At 43.8% G+C, this 17,740-nt stretch overlaps 1 protein-coding gene across 6 annotated transcripts in view; it reads right to left on the bottom strand.

Annotated features, from left to right (window-relative positions):
• Positions 1 to 5,769: 5,769 nt before the first annotated feature.
• The window catches only part of LOC116844477 (nucleolar protein 4-like), a 107,145-nt gene continuing 95,174 nt past the window's right edge, over positions 5,770 to 17,740 (bottom strand). For 4 of the 6 annotated variants that reach the window (XM_032816017.1, XM_032816015.1, XM_032816020.1 and 1 more), the window contains 6 exons: positions 16,870 to 17,198; positions 15,158 to 15,361; positions 14,701 to 14,847; positions 7,700 to 7,914; positions 6,522 to 6,712; positions 5,770 to 6,087 (listed from right to left, as the gene is read on the bottom strand). In XM_032816017.1, coding sequence (XP_032671908.1) covers positions 5,921 to 6,087; positions 6,522 to 6,712; positions 7,700 to 7,914; positions 14,701 to 14,847; positions 15,158 to 15,361; positions 16,870 to 17,198 — 1,253 coding nt within the window. In that variant the 3' untranslated portion in view covers positions 5,770 to 5,920. The remainder of the gene's footprint in view (positions 6,088 to 6,521; positions 6,713 to 7,699; positions 7,915 to 14,700; positions 14,848 to 15,157; positions 15,362 to 16,869; positions 17,199 to 17,740) is intronic. The other 2 variants (XM_032816016.1, XM_032816019.1) reach the window with 2 other exon arrangements.

Raw genomic sequence — 17,740 nt, 5'->3', positions numbered from 1 at the left:
TGCGACGCGCACCTTACGCGCGAGACTTCGCGTCGCGAAGTAGGACGGGTGTTTGGTCAAGATTCATTTGCCGAGAGCGTAATTTCCCCGCGAGACACCAAGGTGAAATTAAATGGTGTCCGAGCCGAGTCATCGAGCCATCGACTACGACATCGATTTGCAGAAAAATGGCAACCCGTATCGCGAGGATTCTTGAATTAATAATAGAAATTATGTTTGTGTTTAGAACAGCACTTGAAACAATTTTTTCGCTAGCAACGAATTCGATCAATCTGCACGCGATAATTCCAATCGATTCATGCGTTAGTTTTGCTCATATTATAATAATCACGATAACATACGTGAAATTAGCTCTTACCAATAGATTTTCGTCATAATTCAGAATTATTTCTACATAAATAGTAATAATATTTCATATATTCATAATATTTCTACATGAGTAACAAGTATAATTAGATGTATTCTCTGATACACAATTAATTAAATTAAAAACGCGAGTGAGCCTCAGTATCGTTTGTTATCGTCATCTCTGTTATAATTAGACTCTCCGTTATGCAATTAAATAAAATGAGGCAATTATTGAAATTATTTCTGCGATACACCCGCGTCACAATAGGATATGACGAGTTTACTTAACATGCTGAATTGAGAACACAGAGACAGAGAGCCGCTGTGTTTCTTTATTCGTCGGATACGGGGCGAAGCGCGCGGAGTTCTCTCGAAAGGGGTGATCGAACGCCGCACGACGAGATAGGTTTTTTTTTGCACTCTCGGCACATTGCGTTGCGTCGCGAGAGCAGGTTCAACTTACGCTCTGTCGCAATCCGCCCGAGATCGCGATCTTGCCGCAAACTTTTATTCGACTTTCCATTTCGTCCGATATGTATACACGCGTATAATACATTATCGGGCTCGTCGCGTTTAAAGGCGCCGCATACGATTATGCGTGCGGCCGAATATTTATGGCCGCGGGTTTACGGCGATCTTTCGGTTGACGTTAATCACTCCGGGAAAGACGGTTCGCGGCCTCAGAAACAAAAAAGAGAAAGAGAGAAAAAACGAAAAGAGGCAGAGAAAGAGAGGGGGGAGGAAGGGAGTGGACGCGTAAAAGGAGAAATGATAATTCACTGCGTCATAAATTTCAACAGGAACGTTTTGGTACGGGTGGTGGAGTGTGAGAAAGGTGGGAAGAAAACGAGAGAGAGAGAGAGAGAGAGAGAGAGAGAGAGAGAGAGAGAGAGAGAGAGAGAGAAGACTGTGGATAATTGAAAGGACCACAGGCACCGAAGTATAAGTTGAATAATCGATTATATTTGGTAAAACATTTACAAGGTAATAAGATTTTTTTTGTCATTTAACGTGTGTTACATTTACAGGCAAGGCATCCTCAAGAACCGTACCAACTCTACAATATAATCGTAGTAATGTGTATAATGTTACTTATAAGAAAGTATGTACCATCAAATTATATCGTTATCGTTCACTATCGATATTAATATTAGCTTTTCTCTTCATCCCCCTTTTTTACGGTATATCACTACTCTTATTAGATTTTTCTTCAGGAACAAATACATATTCATTTATTTTCTTTCCATTTTTCTCCACCTTTTCTCGGTAAATATACATCGATTCTTTCGCGACTATACGAACGGCGGCATATCCGCGCTTTTCCTTCAGCGTAGGCAAAAATCAAGGTACGACGGACGCTGCTTTTATCGAACGTAGGAAAAAAACGGAGGAACAGAGTAGTAGTAGTGGTGGTGTCGCAAGGTTTTCACGGTCGTAACACCCCGTGACGAACCGCGCTCCTCTATCTCGTCTCTCCCTTCGTGTGTGTGTCTTTCCCTTTTCCTTTTATTCCGTATTTCGGACGCGTGAGAAGGTTTCGGCCGGGAGAAGTGCGCGTGACATCGACCACACGTCGATTCGGTCCGTTCCGATCCTTGCTCGATCGCGAGAGACAAAATGATGATCGGTAAACCTGACATTTCCTGCCGCGATTGATTCGCTCGAGAACAAAAATCCTCGAAGGAACTGTGTAGTATCGCGCGGAGGCTTAATCGTAAAGTCATCGTTCAATCAACGGAGCGCACGTAGTGAACATTTTGTAGATGCAAGTAAAATTCAACTTGGCAGGACTTGTAGGATCGGAGAAGGAGGGGGGGGGGAGAGGTGCGGGTTAGAGAGACGTGGAGGAGAGAACACGTGGTAAAACGCGAGGAGCTCGGCCTCGCGCGGACAGACTACTGATCTGAGGTGGATTACGCGTAAATGTTACAATGCTAGCGGTAAGATACGATATGAGAGAGCTGTTGATACAAATTGTCTATATTTGTGAAGAAGTGCTACGCGTGACGCCTGCTCGAGACCAACGGGTCTGGCAGGGCGAGAAGCAGGGAGCGGAGGAGGAGGGGAATGAGAGTGACTGAGCTGAGTATATTTTACGTCTTGTGCATCATACAGAAGTATCGTCATGACTCTGATAATACACGATAGAGCGACGGGAGCCGCCATTTAGACTATTGCACTGTGGTGTGTGTGTGTGTATATCTGTCGATTAAAGATCGCGTTTAGATTATTATGGAACGGGAGCGAAAAATTGTATTCGACGCGCGTGTGTATGTGTGTGTGTATGTGTGTGTCGCAAAACACACAATTGAGTTTGAAGAGAAAGAAAAGAGTGAATTGAAGAGATAAGAATTATTTTCAAATGGCCAAACGATTTATTCGATATTCTCACTAAAGTTGCGCAAACATCATTGGCGAAGTCGATCGCAGAAACGGGAAAGGAAAAAGGAAGTACGACTTTTTCACGCGTTTGTCGAGACAATGAAAGTCGTGACTCCTGTAAAGTCTACGATGAGCGCACGTTCACATTCATCACGTGTGATCGCATAGTATACGCACGCATACATTCTCTCTCTCTCTCTCTCTCTCTCTCTCTCTCTCTCTCTCTCTCTCTCTCCCTTTCTCGTTCTTTCTCACATTCTCACTCACACGCTTCATTTCTTTCTCTCTCCTAATCTCGCTCGTTCTCTCTTTCGCGCTCACACGATCTCACTCTCCCTCTCTAATAAAATTGTCTATATTTTTTCGTCTCGTTCGTCTTTTTTTTTCTCTATGTGTTTTCTTTCCGCTCGCTTATCTCCCATTGGAAAAATGGAATGTTCTGCACTCGGAGTTCGACGATGACAGCAACCGGTAATCATACGCATAAACATATTTTACATTTACATTATATATTTATACGTACTCTTTCGTCTTGCATCTAATTATTTAAGCAACTTAATATCCATAATCTATTATATGCACTCCGACAGTGTGTATAAACTATGTACAAAACAACGACAGAATAGACTTAACGAGCGAAAACTTTCCGTGGAAAATGGGGCTGGAGGACGGAGCGAAGTGGTCGCGTATGAGTTGTGTTTCGCTCCGTCTTCTCGCTTCCCCGATTCACAGGAATCAATTTGTAGCAACCATTCTCCTTCTTTTACTTCTGACGATCTGAGAATCTCGACGACAACGACGACGATGACGAGAATAATGACAGTAATGGTAAAAATGTAATAATTAATACAAAGGACGACGTTAATAATAATATGTCGTAAAAGTAATAACGCAAATAATAATAATAATAATAAGATAATAATGTTAAATGAACCGACATCATCAGATATATACAAATGTCACGTGAAATATCACGATGTTGTATGTATCCTCGTACGAAAGTGGCGAAAAAAAATAATAATAAATTCACGATCCTCGCGGAAGGTAAACGAATTGTCTTAAGGTATACAGTTAAAAAAAAGGACGCGATTCTCTTACAGCGCTACGCTTATAATATTACCGATAATAATTAGTGTTCTTTGGTAACACAATGATGCGTCCGGAGACCACGAATACGGTTGTAACGTATTGTCCAATCGTGACAAGATGGTCCCGAAATTATACTCCCGACTCTCACTAAACGCCTCTTTGACACGCCTTCGAGACACAACTCTGGTCTGACTACATTACGAGCGAGTTGTACACAGTTATATCGCTAGTCAATTAATTAGTAAATTAATTCATCAGTTGCGAAGTCTCCTCGAGCGAGATGCGACGCAACGCTACGCGGCGCGACCCGACTCGACCCGTCATCGTTAAAAAAATCCATCTTGTCCTGCGGCCTACGTATTTTTCTTTCTTTTATGTACACGTGTATTAATGCGCGAACGCATTTTACTCGTATGTACACGTACGACTGTCGTAGAATCCTCTCGAACCGGGTTGTTCGCTGCGAAAGTGGCGAAAGATAAATTTTGAAGATTCGCGTAAAAAATCGGATGTGTGCCCATAAATACACTGAGAAAGAGAAATATCTAAAAATTAACAAGTATTTCTTAATATACATTGTTAATATATTTACCTAAATAAAAATTCTCTTTATTCAAACAGAGTATTGTTTACTCGGTTTAAGTAAAACAATACTCGTTTCAAATAAAATGAATTTTAATGTAAGTAAACATGTTAATGTTAATGTTGGTATCCACCTAAGAAATATTTGTTTATTTTTAGATATTTTTTTCTTAGTGTACATATATATGCTTAAGAAATATCTGTTCATTTTTAGATATTTTTTCTCAATGTATACATATGTGCCGTATATATATTCACACATATAATGCATATATAACATATATATGCTTTTTCGTGTGATCTTTACTGTTTCGCGTATTCAAATTTATTTTTCAAAATTTCGTTTACGCCCACTCTCGAAGTGAATGGCGCGATTCATCACTTGAGCACTCGTCCAAGGAACATCAAAACGTTCTCTCGTGGGAGTACATCTACTTTTTATCATATATATATATATATATATATATATATATATATATATATATATATATATGTATGTATGTATATATATGTATATATCATTCACGTAATATGTACATAACAACAGACAGATTTTTAGCGAAATTTTAGTATCTCGTAAGAACACGTGACGGCTCTTCGTCGGTCGTATCGAAACAACGCGGATTGCGGATTAGATTCACACGACAACGCGCCGCGAGAGCGGGTTTCTTCGCGAAGCTTACGAGCCAGAATAGGAAAAAAGTTGCAAGCGCGGAACACTCTCCCTCGTGTCTCGTTAGAAAATATTCAGCGTGCGTTTCCGAACGATGATTATCCGTTATCTCGAGGTTCCGTATTCTCGTCTTATCTTCTGCTTCTCGCGCTCGCACGCATTCGCCCTCGCCGCATCATATTTAAGCTTATCAGTAATTAAGTAAATATCTCTCATTATTCCTCTCTATATACACCCTGTCAAATAGTTTCCTTAAGCCTAGAATTAGAAACATCGCAGTGAGATGCGCGATAATGAGATACGCAATTATTTACTATATATTCATGGAACCGTTTCATTGGCGCCTTTAGCCAAAATATGTCAACAATATAGAAGAAAACGCATTAAAAGGATCGCTCTTCCGCCGGGCGCGTGTCTCTCCTCTATCCACCCGATCCCGTAGCAGTTTCAGCCTCTTCTCCGCGTCTTTCGTGCCGGCTCTTTGTCGAGAAACAATCTGTCCCGGGAATTCGCCACGGAGCGGGCGAACGGATCAGTTCCTCAAAAAATGACCCGACGGATCCATCCGACGGCCGTCGTCTCCTTAGCATTTCCCGTTAATTCGACCGTCGTGTGCTCGCGACTCGCGCTGAGTCCTCGAAGAGAGCCATGTTGCCGACGGTTGGATAGTGAGAGGATGATAGTGGGTGCAAACGAAACACCGCCTGCGAATCCGTCGTCGGCTGGTTGCTTCCTCCCTAACAGTAGCGATCGTGAATGATCGTACGTATGTCAAGTAGTCTCTCCAGTTGGTCGTTGTGCCTACGACGAACCCAGTTGCGAAGAGCCGGCGACGTAAATGTAGCTCTATGGCTGCTGCAGCAGCAATTGCTCCAGTTCGTCGGCCGACCTGAGCAAAAAGGCCGCGGATTCCCGATACCCGGTGATAAGTTGCTTCACGGCCGTCATCTCCGTAGCATTTAACTTGTGACTCAGTAGCGGTTTGGTATTCTTCATACTGAGATCCGTTGGTCCTGCAAAGTGCAACACAACAGGTTCATCATTAATCACGCTGATCTCGTGATGACTGTCTTTCTCTCTCCATCTCCCTCTCCCTCTTTCATGCACGCGCTCGATATCACGAAAGAATTCTTCTTTCGCGCGAACGTCATCGAAAAACTAAGTATCGGTCGCGTCATTGAACCGGAACATTATAACTATCGCGGGACAGATAGTACAAATTACAGGCAGAGGCGGTTCATAAAATTCGTCCGCGTGATTCCTCGTTCGGCAAGCTGTTTGGCTAACGAGAAATCTATCTCTCAAGAGACTCTAGAGAACGAAAAGCGTTTTCTACAAAGCCCACCAGTGATCTCGGCGTGGCGCGTCAGACATGCCCGCGACTCTATGAGTGATAATGAAGAAGCACAGAAGAAGCAAACTTAGGACACCAATAACCAGGTATTACTTTGTGTACCGTTGCTCAGTAGGCCCGATGTGAAACTTTGAGTCGGGTACAGCCCGGCGGAGAGGGTCGGCGGTACCGTTGTGGGTCCGGCGCGTTGGAAGGCCTGGCTGAAGTTCGGTCTGTACATCGCGGTCGGCGCACCGCCGCTGGCGACACCATTCACCGCCGACGAGCTGACTATCGTCGTTTGGCTGAAAAACGAGAATGAGATGCGCGTTAGTGATATAAAAGAGCTACGATTAATAATAGCTCTCTTTCTCCCTCTCTCTCTCTCTCTCTCTCTCTCTCTCTCTCTCTCTTTCTCGCTCGCTCGCTCCGTCTCCGTTGAGGACGTGTGCCCGTTTCTCGAGGCGCGCCCGGTGAATTTTTGTGCCGTGGCCTTTGACCGGCCGAGGCCTTTTATCTGGAACTCTCGCACGATTCGACGACGGGTATCTCTTAACGCCAATAACGATAATCGGTGGTTACGCACGGTAAATCGGGTCAAAATTAATAAGAATAATGATACAACTTGGATGTTTCGATTACAAATTGGCAGACTAAATAATATTGGCATAAGTAGTGCAAGAAGTGCGTTTGTTGAGCAGACAACAGAGCAAAGTGCGACAACAGCTTTGTAACAGCTAATATTAAGCCAATATTAAATTTGGTTTTTGATATGTATCGACACGATAACATATATTACAAATAATATTTAACAAGTAACTAATATCAAGGACAGATACAAATAATGATAGCAATAAATTAATAATAATTGATTTAACAATAAAACATCCCACACGTAGACACAAATACATGTAGTTAAACGGGCTGAGATAAAATAATCTTAATGAATATTCATCGATCTAAATTCAGTTAACCGTAACCGCGACGTGAGACAATGAGCCTTCCTCTTCCTTGAGAAGTAGAAAAGAGAAAATGGAAGAGATAAATGACGCATTTACATCGCGAGGAATAGAATAAGGTAGAATTCGATATGCAAGAAGGCTTATTTTCGCGTCTCTCTCGTGTCGAATCGCGAACATCGGCCTTGACGACATCGGCCGCAAAACACGCGCGCGCACGCGGATTGCGAAACGATCGCGAATAGGAGCGACATATCGCTCTCTAAGCACACGTCGCGAGTGAGCAAACGCGCAGATTTCATTCGGCGTAACTAAGTAGTTCATCGTACTGACCTCATGAGACCCTTGTTGTCCGTCGGCGTGAGTAACTTGGATGCGGACGCGAGCGACAGTGGGGTGGAGGAGAGGGTGGCGCTCGGCAGGCTCGCCAAACTGGTTAGCGGTGCCAGAGACGTTAGCGATGCCGGTGGTGTATCCTCCCTCTTGACCGGAAGTGATTTCACCGGCGTGCTCGAGAAGTGGTCCATATTTGATCGGACATCCGTTTGCTGAAACGAACGAAGTGGCAAGGTCAGAATCCCGCTGAAACGATCCTTGCGAATGATCGTGCATCTTATCCTTTATCCTCCTACATCTCTATTTCCTGACCTCTCGTATTCGCGGGGTTAGATGGAACCGTCGCGAATAATGAGAAACATGATGACAATTTGCTTCGCGAATACCCAAATGTGACTTCTACTTTCACAGAGGGACGGATTCGCGGCAGCTCTCCCACTTTTCGGGGGATAACGTAATCATATCAGTCCGTTGACTGCGATTATCGCGACGGCTCGCGAAATTCCTCCTCCGGCGAGAAAGCGGTTATCAGGCGTTCTACATTTTTGAGCGTCTCGACCTAGTTTCGGCTTAATGCCGATCGAAGACGGGATATTCGCGGCGATTATTATTTCAGCGAGCGCCGAAAGGACCGTCGTCCCGGCGCTCTCAACGGCCACGTTGAATATTTCGCGATACGATTCTCGACGGGCGAACGCGCTCCAACTGGGAAACTGGATCCCGCCGTGAGCGCATCCCGCGGGGGCGCCAAAGAACAACGATGTTAACGATGTTAACTTTATCTCCGATGCCGCCACGATTACATTGGGATGTGTTGGAGAATGATCGTGAGCGAGCGAGCGAGCGAGCGAGCGAGCAAGCGAGCGCATACGATCCCGCGATCGCCGCGATAAACGGTACCTGCTGAACCTGATCGCGATCGTACACCTGCTTGTGAACGACCCGTAGATTCTTTTTCCTCATGATTGATACGCGGACGGTAGCCAGTCGATGTCCCGGAGGCACGTGTCACCGAACAACAGCAAACAGCAGCCGGCACTATCGATCACCGTACGAACTATCGATCATCGGTCCGGCCGCGGATGATCGTCCCGACACGAGCTAATCGAGCCTCTATCATATCGTCTATCCCTGATCTCGTTATCAACACGATCCCAATCATCGAGCACGATCGTATTCACCGACCGCCACCGCGAGCAACCGAGCGGAACAAAGCGCGCCGGGAGTTTCTTCACTTCGACTTCCTCTTCTGTTTCTTCTCTCGATCTTCTTCCACTTCAACGTCCGCGCCCCACCCTGCCTACCGGCGACGCATCGATACGATAACAATAACGTCCGCGTTTACTCGAGCTCGGTCCGGAGCAGCGAAGATGTTCTCTCTCGATTGGCGGCGGCATAGGAGGTGGAGGAAGATGAGGGGCGAGGAGGGGGCGCGGGTGAGAGAACGAAGAGGCAAGTGAGGGAGGTGAGGAAAAAGCGGGTTGACACGAGGGAGGAACGCCAGGAACCCAAGAAGAAAGGAACGTTCGAATGCGCCGGGACGAAACGACGAGGCGTGAGTAAGCTCGCGGGAGGAAATTAATTCGTGGAAAGGGAGGAAGTGTAGGAGGAGGAGGAGGAAGAGGAGGAGGTGAGTGGGGGAGGAACAAACGGAGAGAAGAGGAGGACGAGGAGGAAAGAAGAAGAGGACCATGAGGCGAGCGAGTCAAGAGGTGGTGATGTGCGTTTCCACCACAGAAACGGATGACTTGCTCGACGAAGGAGAAGATCGAGTGAGACGCACACGGAGGGTTGGCGGCAGCGGCGGCGGAGGCGGAGGAGGAGGTGGATAAGAAGAGAGCAAGAAGGAGAGCTGGGGGATCGCGTGGAAAGAGAGAGAGAGAGAGAGAGGGCCCGGCGAGCACGGAGGAATGAAATCTTCGAGCGCGCGGCGGAGAACGGATGTAGGGAGGTGTTTTTATGAAAGGCCAGCAGTGTGCGTTGACGTCAATTATATAGGTGGCCACGAAGAGAGCAGATAGCCGCGTCCGCCGCGCACAAACCCCGACATGCATGAGATAGATAGAGAGAGAGAGATCGAGAAAGAAAGAAAGAAGGAGAAGGAGAGCGAGAGAGGTCTTCTCCTTAATGGGTTAGGTTTAGGTCGCCGGAGAGGTTATCGAGACTCTCTCTGTCTGTTTCTCCGTCTCCTTCTCGGGCAGGGATTTTCAAAGTAGATAAGTCGAGCCGGCGACGGGAGACCGCGCGCGCATTTCAGCTCTCGTTTGCGTGTGAGACACGATGAGACGATTGGTAGGAAAGGGTAGAGCGAAAGAGAAACGAACGAACGGATGGGCGACGGTGTCGCGGCGGTGTGTTCGCCAACTGCGGAACTCGCGGAAGAACTGCGGCGGGGAGTATCGGGGAAGAACCGCGACGGGGACCAGGGGAGGATTAGGTGCACCGAGCACCATTGCTGCATTGTGCGGAATTGGATGGCTACCGCCCGCACCTTGCCCGCCTCGCACTCGAAATAGCGAGGGCGATCGCTTACCGCTTTTTCGCGCTGTCTTATTAAAGGGAGGGTCAACGAACCCCGGCGGAGCGAGAGCGCGCGTGATACAATAGGTAGTAGCGAATATTAAGCCGATCTGGCGCGTTAGAACGTCGAATCGCGCCGACGTTCTCATTCCGCGGGATTAGACGCGACGTCAACACGAGAGAGCGAACTCTTTCTCCCTTTTACGCGAGAAAACGAACAAGTGATCATCAGTGTGTCCCCGCGCGAGAGGTCGTCGGACGGTGCGACCCCCGAAACTCGCGCGCTATTCGAAACTAGCTCTGTGCGCGTCGTTCACGTGAAACGTCGCGGAACACGCAGATGCGCGAAGCTAATCGCGCGACAAGGTCTCTCAGCGACGTCTCTACTACGGTACGTGAAAGCGCGCTCGTCGCTCGCACGCGCAAAAGTACGCCGCGACGGCGACTTTTTCCACTTGTCCTCTTCCGCGGCGCCGTGGTAACTTTTACGCCCCCCCCCCCTCGCCCTCTCCACCCCCTTCCTCCCGTAGCATTTCTCTCTCGAGAATATTTTCCATCTCTTTCCCGTTCCGCACGCGCGGCCGACGTTTTCACGAACCGACTGCTGTCTCTCGGCCCTCCGCGATCTACATGCGCGCGGCTTGTATCAGAGTGGGAGAGGTGCGCGACCCGCGGGGTTATCACCGGCCTCTCTCGCGGTACCTATATCAATCCTAGCTCTCCGTTCACGTATGTATCTCGCCGCCGGGCGAGTAACTCCTTGAATTTTCACGCGCGATAATGTGTCGCGAGACATCACACACGCACGCGAAATATTTTCCGATATTTCCGCGGTTCAGGAAAAAGCCGGAGAAGAGGAGAAAACATGTTCTACTCGTTAAAAGTGAAAGTTAAAAAATTGGCTCTAAGGTATTAAATACAAAACAAAAGAGGTAAGAGGAAAGAGCATTTAAGAGTCAGGCACAGGTTTAAAAGTGCAATCAATATATTACAATGTAGCAAAGACAATTACAATATCGGTTATATCAATTTACGTTTCGATCCGATTTGGATCCTCTTCAGAAAATACAATAGGAAAAAAAAGTTCAAGCGCAAGGGTCAACTGTTACGGAAGACCAAAATTAAAAAAAACGCACGCAAGTAAAATTAAAAAACGCAAAATCGACATTCGAATATAAATAAAAGCTATTATTTTTCTTTTCATGGCCAAACCAGTGACAAAATGTGGCCAACAATGTTAGGTAGACGATGCGGTACTAGCTAAATTAAACGAAATAGTCCTCCGCGATGATGACAACAAGAAAAACGATTAAAATACTTAATCTGAATGGAAAAAAAAAAAAACAGAATAAGCCAAAAATTTATCACAATTAGACACAAAGAGAGGAAAATATAAAAGATATAAATACCTATATACCATCATGAAATTAAGCAACTAATGTTTGGAACAAAGTCAATATGATAAGCTGTGTTTACTGTACGAAGATAATAGAATGCGTTAGAAACAAACAATAATAACAATGAAACTGTTGAAACTGTTGAAATGTATTGTGTAGAGGGGCACGCAAATATTAAAATTTAAATTTAACGAGAATATCTGAGTACCGATATCCAAGAAATTCAATGTCTGTCTGGTTGTTTAAATCTATTTCTTTTTGTTTTTTTGATATATAGCATTTCAGAAATCAAACGTTTAAAATGGGAAACCTCCTTGTCGAGTATTTCGACATTCTCCCAATCAAACACATGGTTATTGTCAATTTGATGTGCTTTAATTACAGAAATTAATGATAAATTGTTCTTAGGGGGTCTATGATGCTCAGCTATTCTCGTTTTTAACAATTTATCTGTTTGACCTACATATGACTTGTCACAATTCATGCAATTAATCCTATAAACAACATTAAAAAACATTAAAAACCAATGCCTGGCTCTTAAATGTTCTTTCTTTTTAGCTTTTTTGCTCTATTTGCTTTCTTCTGGAGTCAAGTTTAATCAAGGTTTTCTCGCGTTCTAGTCTGTAGTTAATTATGTGTTTACTCGTTGCTTCTAATGCACAAGAGATGCATCTCTTTTCTCAGAGAGATTGTTAATTTTCTTCGTTCATCATAATTCTATTGTACACATGAAAGAACTTTCAACTTGAAGTACTTTTTGTTTCTAAGTATGTATAATAGACAGAGAAAAAATAATCTTTCTCTGATATATTAATTATATATATTTGTGTATATATATATATTTTTTTTTTTTTATATATTTTATATGTATGATTGACTAGAGTTAGGAAGTAGACTTGGTAACGACATTATTTTTTTCATCCGTAATAATAACGGTAACGAATATAATAATTATTACTTTTATCGTTATTTTACACATATACATAGATTATATGTACCCGGATTATATGTATTTTGTGAATAAAGTAATGGAAATTGCAACAATACGTTACTTCTTGAGTAATGTTAACGAAATACTTTTTTCAACGGATAATATAAATAACAATAAAACATCGTTTTTTAATTTAAGTAACTTTTTCAATTCTATATACTACTAGTATAATACTAATATACTACCAAACAGAGTGATTGGTTTAGACCCATTTTAATTAGTGGGTCTTCCTTTACGATTCGAATTGTTTTCAATTTTTCTCCTCAAACGACACGTGGAAAATTGATTCACTTGACAACGATATCGCGTAATTTATATTTACTTAAATGTCTCAGTTATTTAATTAATGTAATATATACATATATAATATATACATTTATATAATAATATATTTATATATAAAGTGTATATATTATTAAATAGTAAAAAAAAAGTTAAACTCTTATAGAGATATAGGGCTGCAAAGGACTGTGCCATCACATCAGATCAGACTTTTTTTCTTGCATATAAGGCCTCAAGTCGGGAGACTAAAGCACATGTTTTTTTTCTTATGAAGGTTAGGAAAATCGGACACAACACATTCGACAACGAGTTATAACTCCGTGAACGTGCTTGCCTGTATGTATACACACGCGCTTATTGCGTGATGCTTATCTTTGCTAACACTGTCGATGCCGGCGAAATTGCGACATCGAGATCGACGATGTTTTTTCAGGAGGTTACCAACTATATTTGTTTGTCCAGAGAGATTAATCCACTACTTTCGTGGAAAATACTCATGTAAGTTGAAACAAACGCACGTGCCACTTGTCGTAGTTGTCGCAGTCAAGTGTTCGATCTATTTTCCTTCCGATTACTCACAATATTCTGTAAGTGTTATCTCTTGTCGGTGCCTTATCGTACCTCGTATTTTCGATTCGTGATTCACTCCAAGTACCGCATCAATTTGATCAATTTTTTGTGGTGTGCGACCCGTGATATATGTCTCAAAAGAACTTTCAAACACGCAAAATACATTTCTTAATGTCCAAAGTAAAACGTCCAATAGTCAGTACTCTGCTTCTCAGTTTTCGACCTTTTGCACGAATTTTATTAAATATTAAGTTGGGATTTAGATGAAATATTATGTTCTAGGCCCGAACATTCAGGATCAAATTTAATTCATAAAAATTTCGTTGAGATCATAATAACATATAACAGTTTAACACTTCTTTTTGCCCTAAAAATATCAGAAGCGAGGAAATGCATATCCAAAATTCTTAAAAAATACGTCGAAATAAAAAGATATCCAAAAAATGTTGCTTGCAATCGATTAAGCACCTCTAAAATATCCCGAATGTTTTCTTTTTGCTCTAACAATCAACAAATAACCTTAAAATTAACGTAACACGCAATCTTCCCTTTTAACCTATATTTCCTCATTATTTTGTAACGTTACTTTTACAGCTATTAATTGATTGCTTGATCAAAAGAAAAGTGTTGGGAAGTATTTCAGAAGCGTTCAGATATATCTTTTCATTTCGACATATTTTGTAGAAATTTTGGACGTGCGTTCTCTCACTTCTGACGTTATAAATCAAGATGATCAAGATGAGTAGCTAAAAGCCTTCAAAATGGCAGACTCTAAAATATACAAATAAAACACATGTAAAAATATAATCAATTAAAATCCAATATTGATGTTTTTTGACAAGCAAAATTTTATCGCGATTTTTACTGTAAAACTCTTCGCGTAGATGATAAAAAAATATATATAAAGGATGTGCACGTGTGTAAAAAATTACTTACCTTGTTCTTCAAGAATGCCTTAATTGATTCTGTCGTATGTCGTAATAGAATATTCACTTTTTCCGGTATACACCTATGCATAACACTACCACGTCTCTTCTGCTTAATATGCGACAAAGAGACATATATGCGATTAGGTTTTGTCACACGTATGTTTGCCTCACTCATATTGAGCCGAAATTTGCTTGCGTCGTATGACGTACAGACTCTTGCTGGATGAGCACTATCTGATGGATGGCACTTGTTTTTTTGAAAGCTTTGTATGGGTGCACCCTGGCTACGCGACTCCTGGTTTCACTTACCGTCGCTGCAGGTAAGGTTGGCATCGGCTGCGACACAGGTTCGAGACCGATTCTCATACGCTTGGCGTTCTCGCTCTCGTTTTCGCAGGCGAATGCTAAAATCTGTTCCGCCTGTGCCGACGTTAAGTGTGCCGGCGTAGGCCTTTGCTGAAAAAGAAACGCGTGGCGTCAACGTCACGCTCGCGCCTGTTGTTGTGCATGTCGAAAAGCGCGCGACTTTAGATCAACAGAAGCGCAAAACTCTGTAAAATGACCATGAAAATTTCCCAGGTTCTGAAAGATCATAACTTTTGAGAAGATTCAGTTTGAAGGAGCAATTTCATTCCTAAATAATCAGAAAATTGTGCGTTCACACTCGCGAGCGATACGATACGAAAGTTCTCGCTTTATGCTCACGGATATACTTAACGATCGTTTAGAGCAGTGTTCGACTTAGAGAACGTGACGATGAACTTACTGTGTCCCAAGGAGCGCCCTCCCTTCCTCGCTTGTTCCTTCGACAACTCTTCAGGTACGTTCGGATCCTCTTCCTCGCCCTCTCAGCAAATTCAGGAAACTGCCTCATGCAACTATCGATGATCGCCTGAATCTTCTCCTTCGGCTGCTTCGATATTGGCACTATGCGGTCCAGGTTCTCGTCGACAAACAGCCTCACGAACATCTGCCACGAGACAACGATCGCGTTATAGCGAGAGTGAATTAAAAGGGAGTCGTACGCGACTCGCTAACCGCTCGAGGAATTAAGAATTTAGCGGCGGTGGGGCGCAACACCGGGGGGCTCTATTAAACTAATTGTAATTAATTAAGAAGCTCGGCCGGGACGCACAGACCGTCGCGAAACTACGGCCGCGCGCGTTCGCGACGCTCGTTCTTGGTTTTCACGAGGAAAACAGCCGGGAAGGCGGCAGGAAGAAGAGGGGAGGGAGAAGAGAAGAAAAAGAGAGATATACGAGCAGCCGTCAGAGAAAACGAGGGCGGAAAAACCAAATGAGAGAGAGAGAGAGAGAGAGAGAGAGAGAGAGAGAGAGAGAGAGAGAGAGAGAGAGAGAGAGTGTGTGCCGTTCCTCCGCGCCGAGCCGCCACTCGGACGCACCACGCGCTCATAAAACTTTACGATAATTAGGGTTTTTCGGTAAAGCCCATCGCGTTGCGCCGCACCGCGTCGATGACGACGGCCTTAACTTCTGCACCCGAGCTCCATCACCGTTCTCTTCCGCGCACGCGCGATCCTTTCCCCGTTCTGAGGCGCGAACGACGCTTTTCTTCAGCGCGATCACCAGCCGGCGGTTGCATAAAGCGACCGGTTGGATATGCAACGGCGCGGCTCGTAATTTGGTTACGAGCGTCGTTGTCTACCTGTTGTCGCACGTTGTCTCGCGGATCGACGACGAGGATGGCAATAAAACTGTCGTTCGACGTCTCCCGCGCGCGAAGAACGACCATCCTATTTTCTCTCTTTTATAGCTAGGTAATATTTAATAATTTCTTAACCCGCACACATGCACACACGTTAGCACGCAAGGGCCAAATATATGGAACGTTCCTTCTACTTGTCTTTTTCTTTTCTTATCCTTATTTATTTATCTTTTCTCTATCTTTATGTCTTCAGCACTTTACTTCCAATTGTATCTATTCATTTTCAACGCGCCCAAGGAATATGATCTTATTTTTAACGGAATCCTCTTATAAGCGACTTCAAAAGAATTCTTCTGAAGTCAAAAGAAAAATATTCCAAGCATAATATTCTTGATGAATTAGAGGAACTTCATCTTTTATCAATAGTTATATAAGACTTTGATTAAAAGTCTTATTCTTCATAGAAATTTCCTCTATAAAAGAAGCATTCTGCTTCAAGTAAGCATATTTTTTTTTATTTAAAGAGAAAAAAGTTGAAGTGGAAATCTAATAGACTTCCTATTGATAGTTCAATTCGCTAGAGAGGGAATGCTCTTTCGGTAATAAGTTACAAGAACATAAGATCATATTTTTTAGGTGTGAAAATAGATCTAATATTAATCTGGAATCTTTGGAAGTCCTTAAATTAAAGATGCCCGTGAAATAATCATATCCTTCAATGAGTTAGGAATGAACCTTAATAACTTTTAAGTAATTCCTTTCTACGAGATTCGCGAAACAATTCGCTATGTGTCGCGCACCACATGCACTTACATTAAAAGCCTTGAGACGTTCTGGGTCATGGTGTCTCGGGTCCAACCTCTCATCAGCATCCTCGTCGTCGTCGTCCTCGTCCTCCTTGTTGCCGCTACTGCTGGTCTCGTCGTGGGCGCTTCCCGCCCCTTCGCCACCGGGTGGACTTGATTCTCGATCACGATCCGATCTTGAGGGTGTCGCCGCCGAGGCCGGCGGTGGTGTCTTCTTGAAACCCATGGCGTACCACAAAGTCGCCATGTCCTCTGTAGGGACGCCCGCGACGGCACTCAAGTTCGGTACTGTTCCAGACGGCATGTCCACCAATTCCGTGGAACCGTTCCTCGAATCTACAACAACAGACGTTTCGTATCGGTTTCATTCGTGTGCTGAGTGAGATTTTTGCAGTTTGCATCGGCAATTCGTAAAGCGCGTATCGACTATACGATCTATAATGCCGCGTATTAATAACAATAATTATATCATTACTTGGACAAACATCATTTGCAGAGATTCACGTTGACGGTCATTCCGACTGTGAGTTATCGGATCGCCATCAGTCGTGATTTCCCTATTTTTTTTTGTATATAATAATTAACTGCTAATTGACAGTGCAAATCCGACGACACCTAGGGACACCTTGCATTCGCGACTCGCGCTTGTTGATGATCCGGTGAGAGGGGAGAATCCTGCGTCGTGTCGGCAGTGCCGGTAGGAAAATAACGTTCCCGCTGAATAGCCGGCGTTAAGCGCGACGATTGGATCGCCTCGCGGCGTTTCGATTTGTGAATAGGGAACGGTGAGGTCTCGGGACAAAAGAAGAGAACACTTTTTTCCTTCCCACGCCACGATCAGGCGAGGAGCCCGGTCATGTGCGGCTAGATATACGAGC

This window comes from Odontomachus brunneus, unplaced genomic scaffold (genome assembly GCF_010583005.1).
Source record: "Odontomachus brunneus isolate Ranch 3 - 2012 unplaced genomic scaffold, Obru_v1 Obru_scaffold_041, whole genome shotgun sequence".
Taxonomy (NCBI): Eukaryota; Metazoa; Arthropoda; class Insecta; order Hymenoptera; family Formicidae; genus Odontomachus; species Odontomachus brunneus.
Note: the sequence above shows the minus strand (reverse complement) of the source record. Positions and strands in the feature narration are given on the sequence as shown.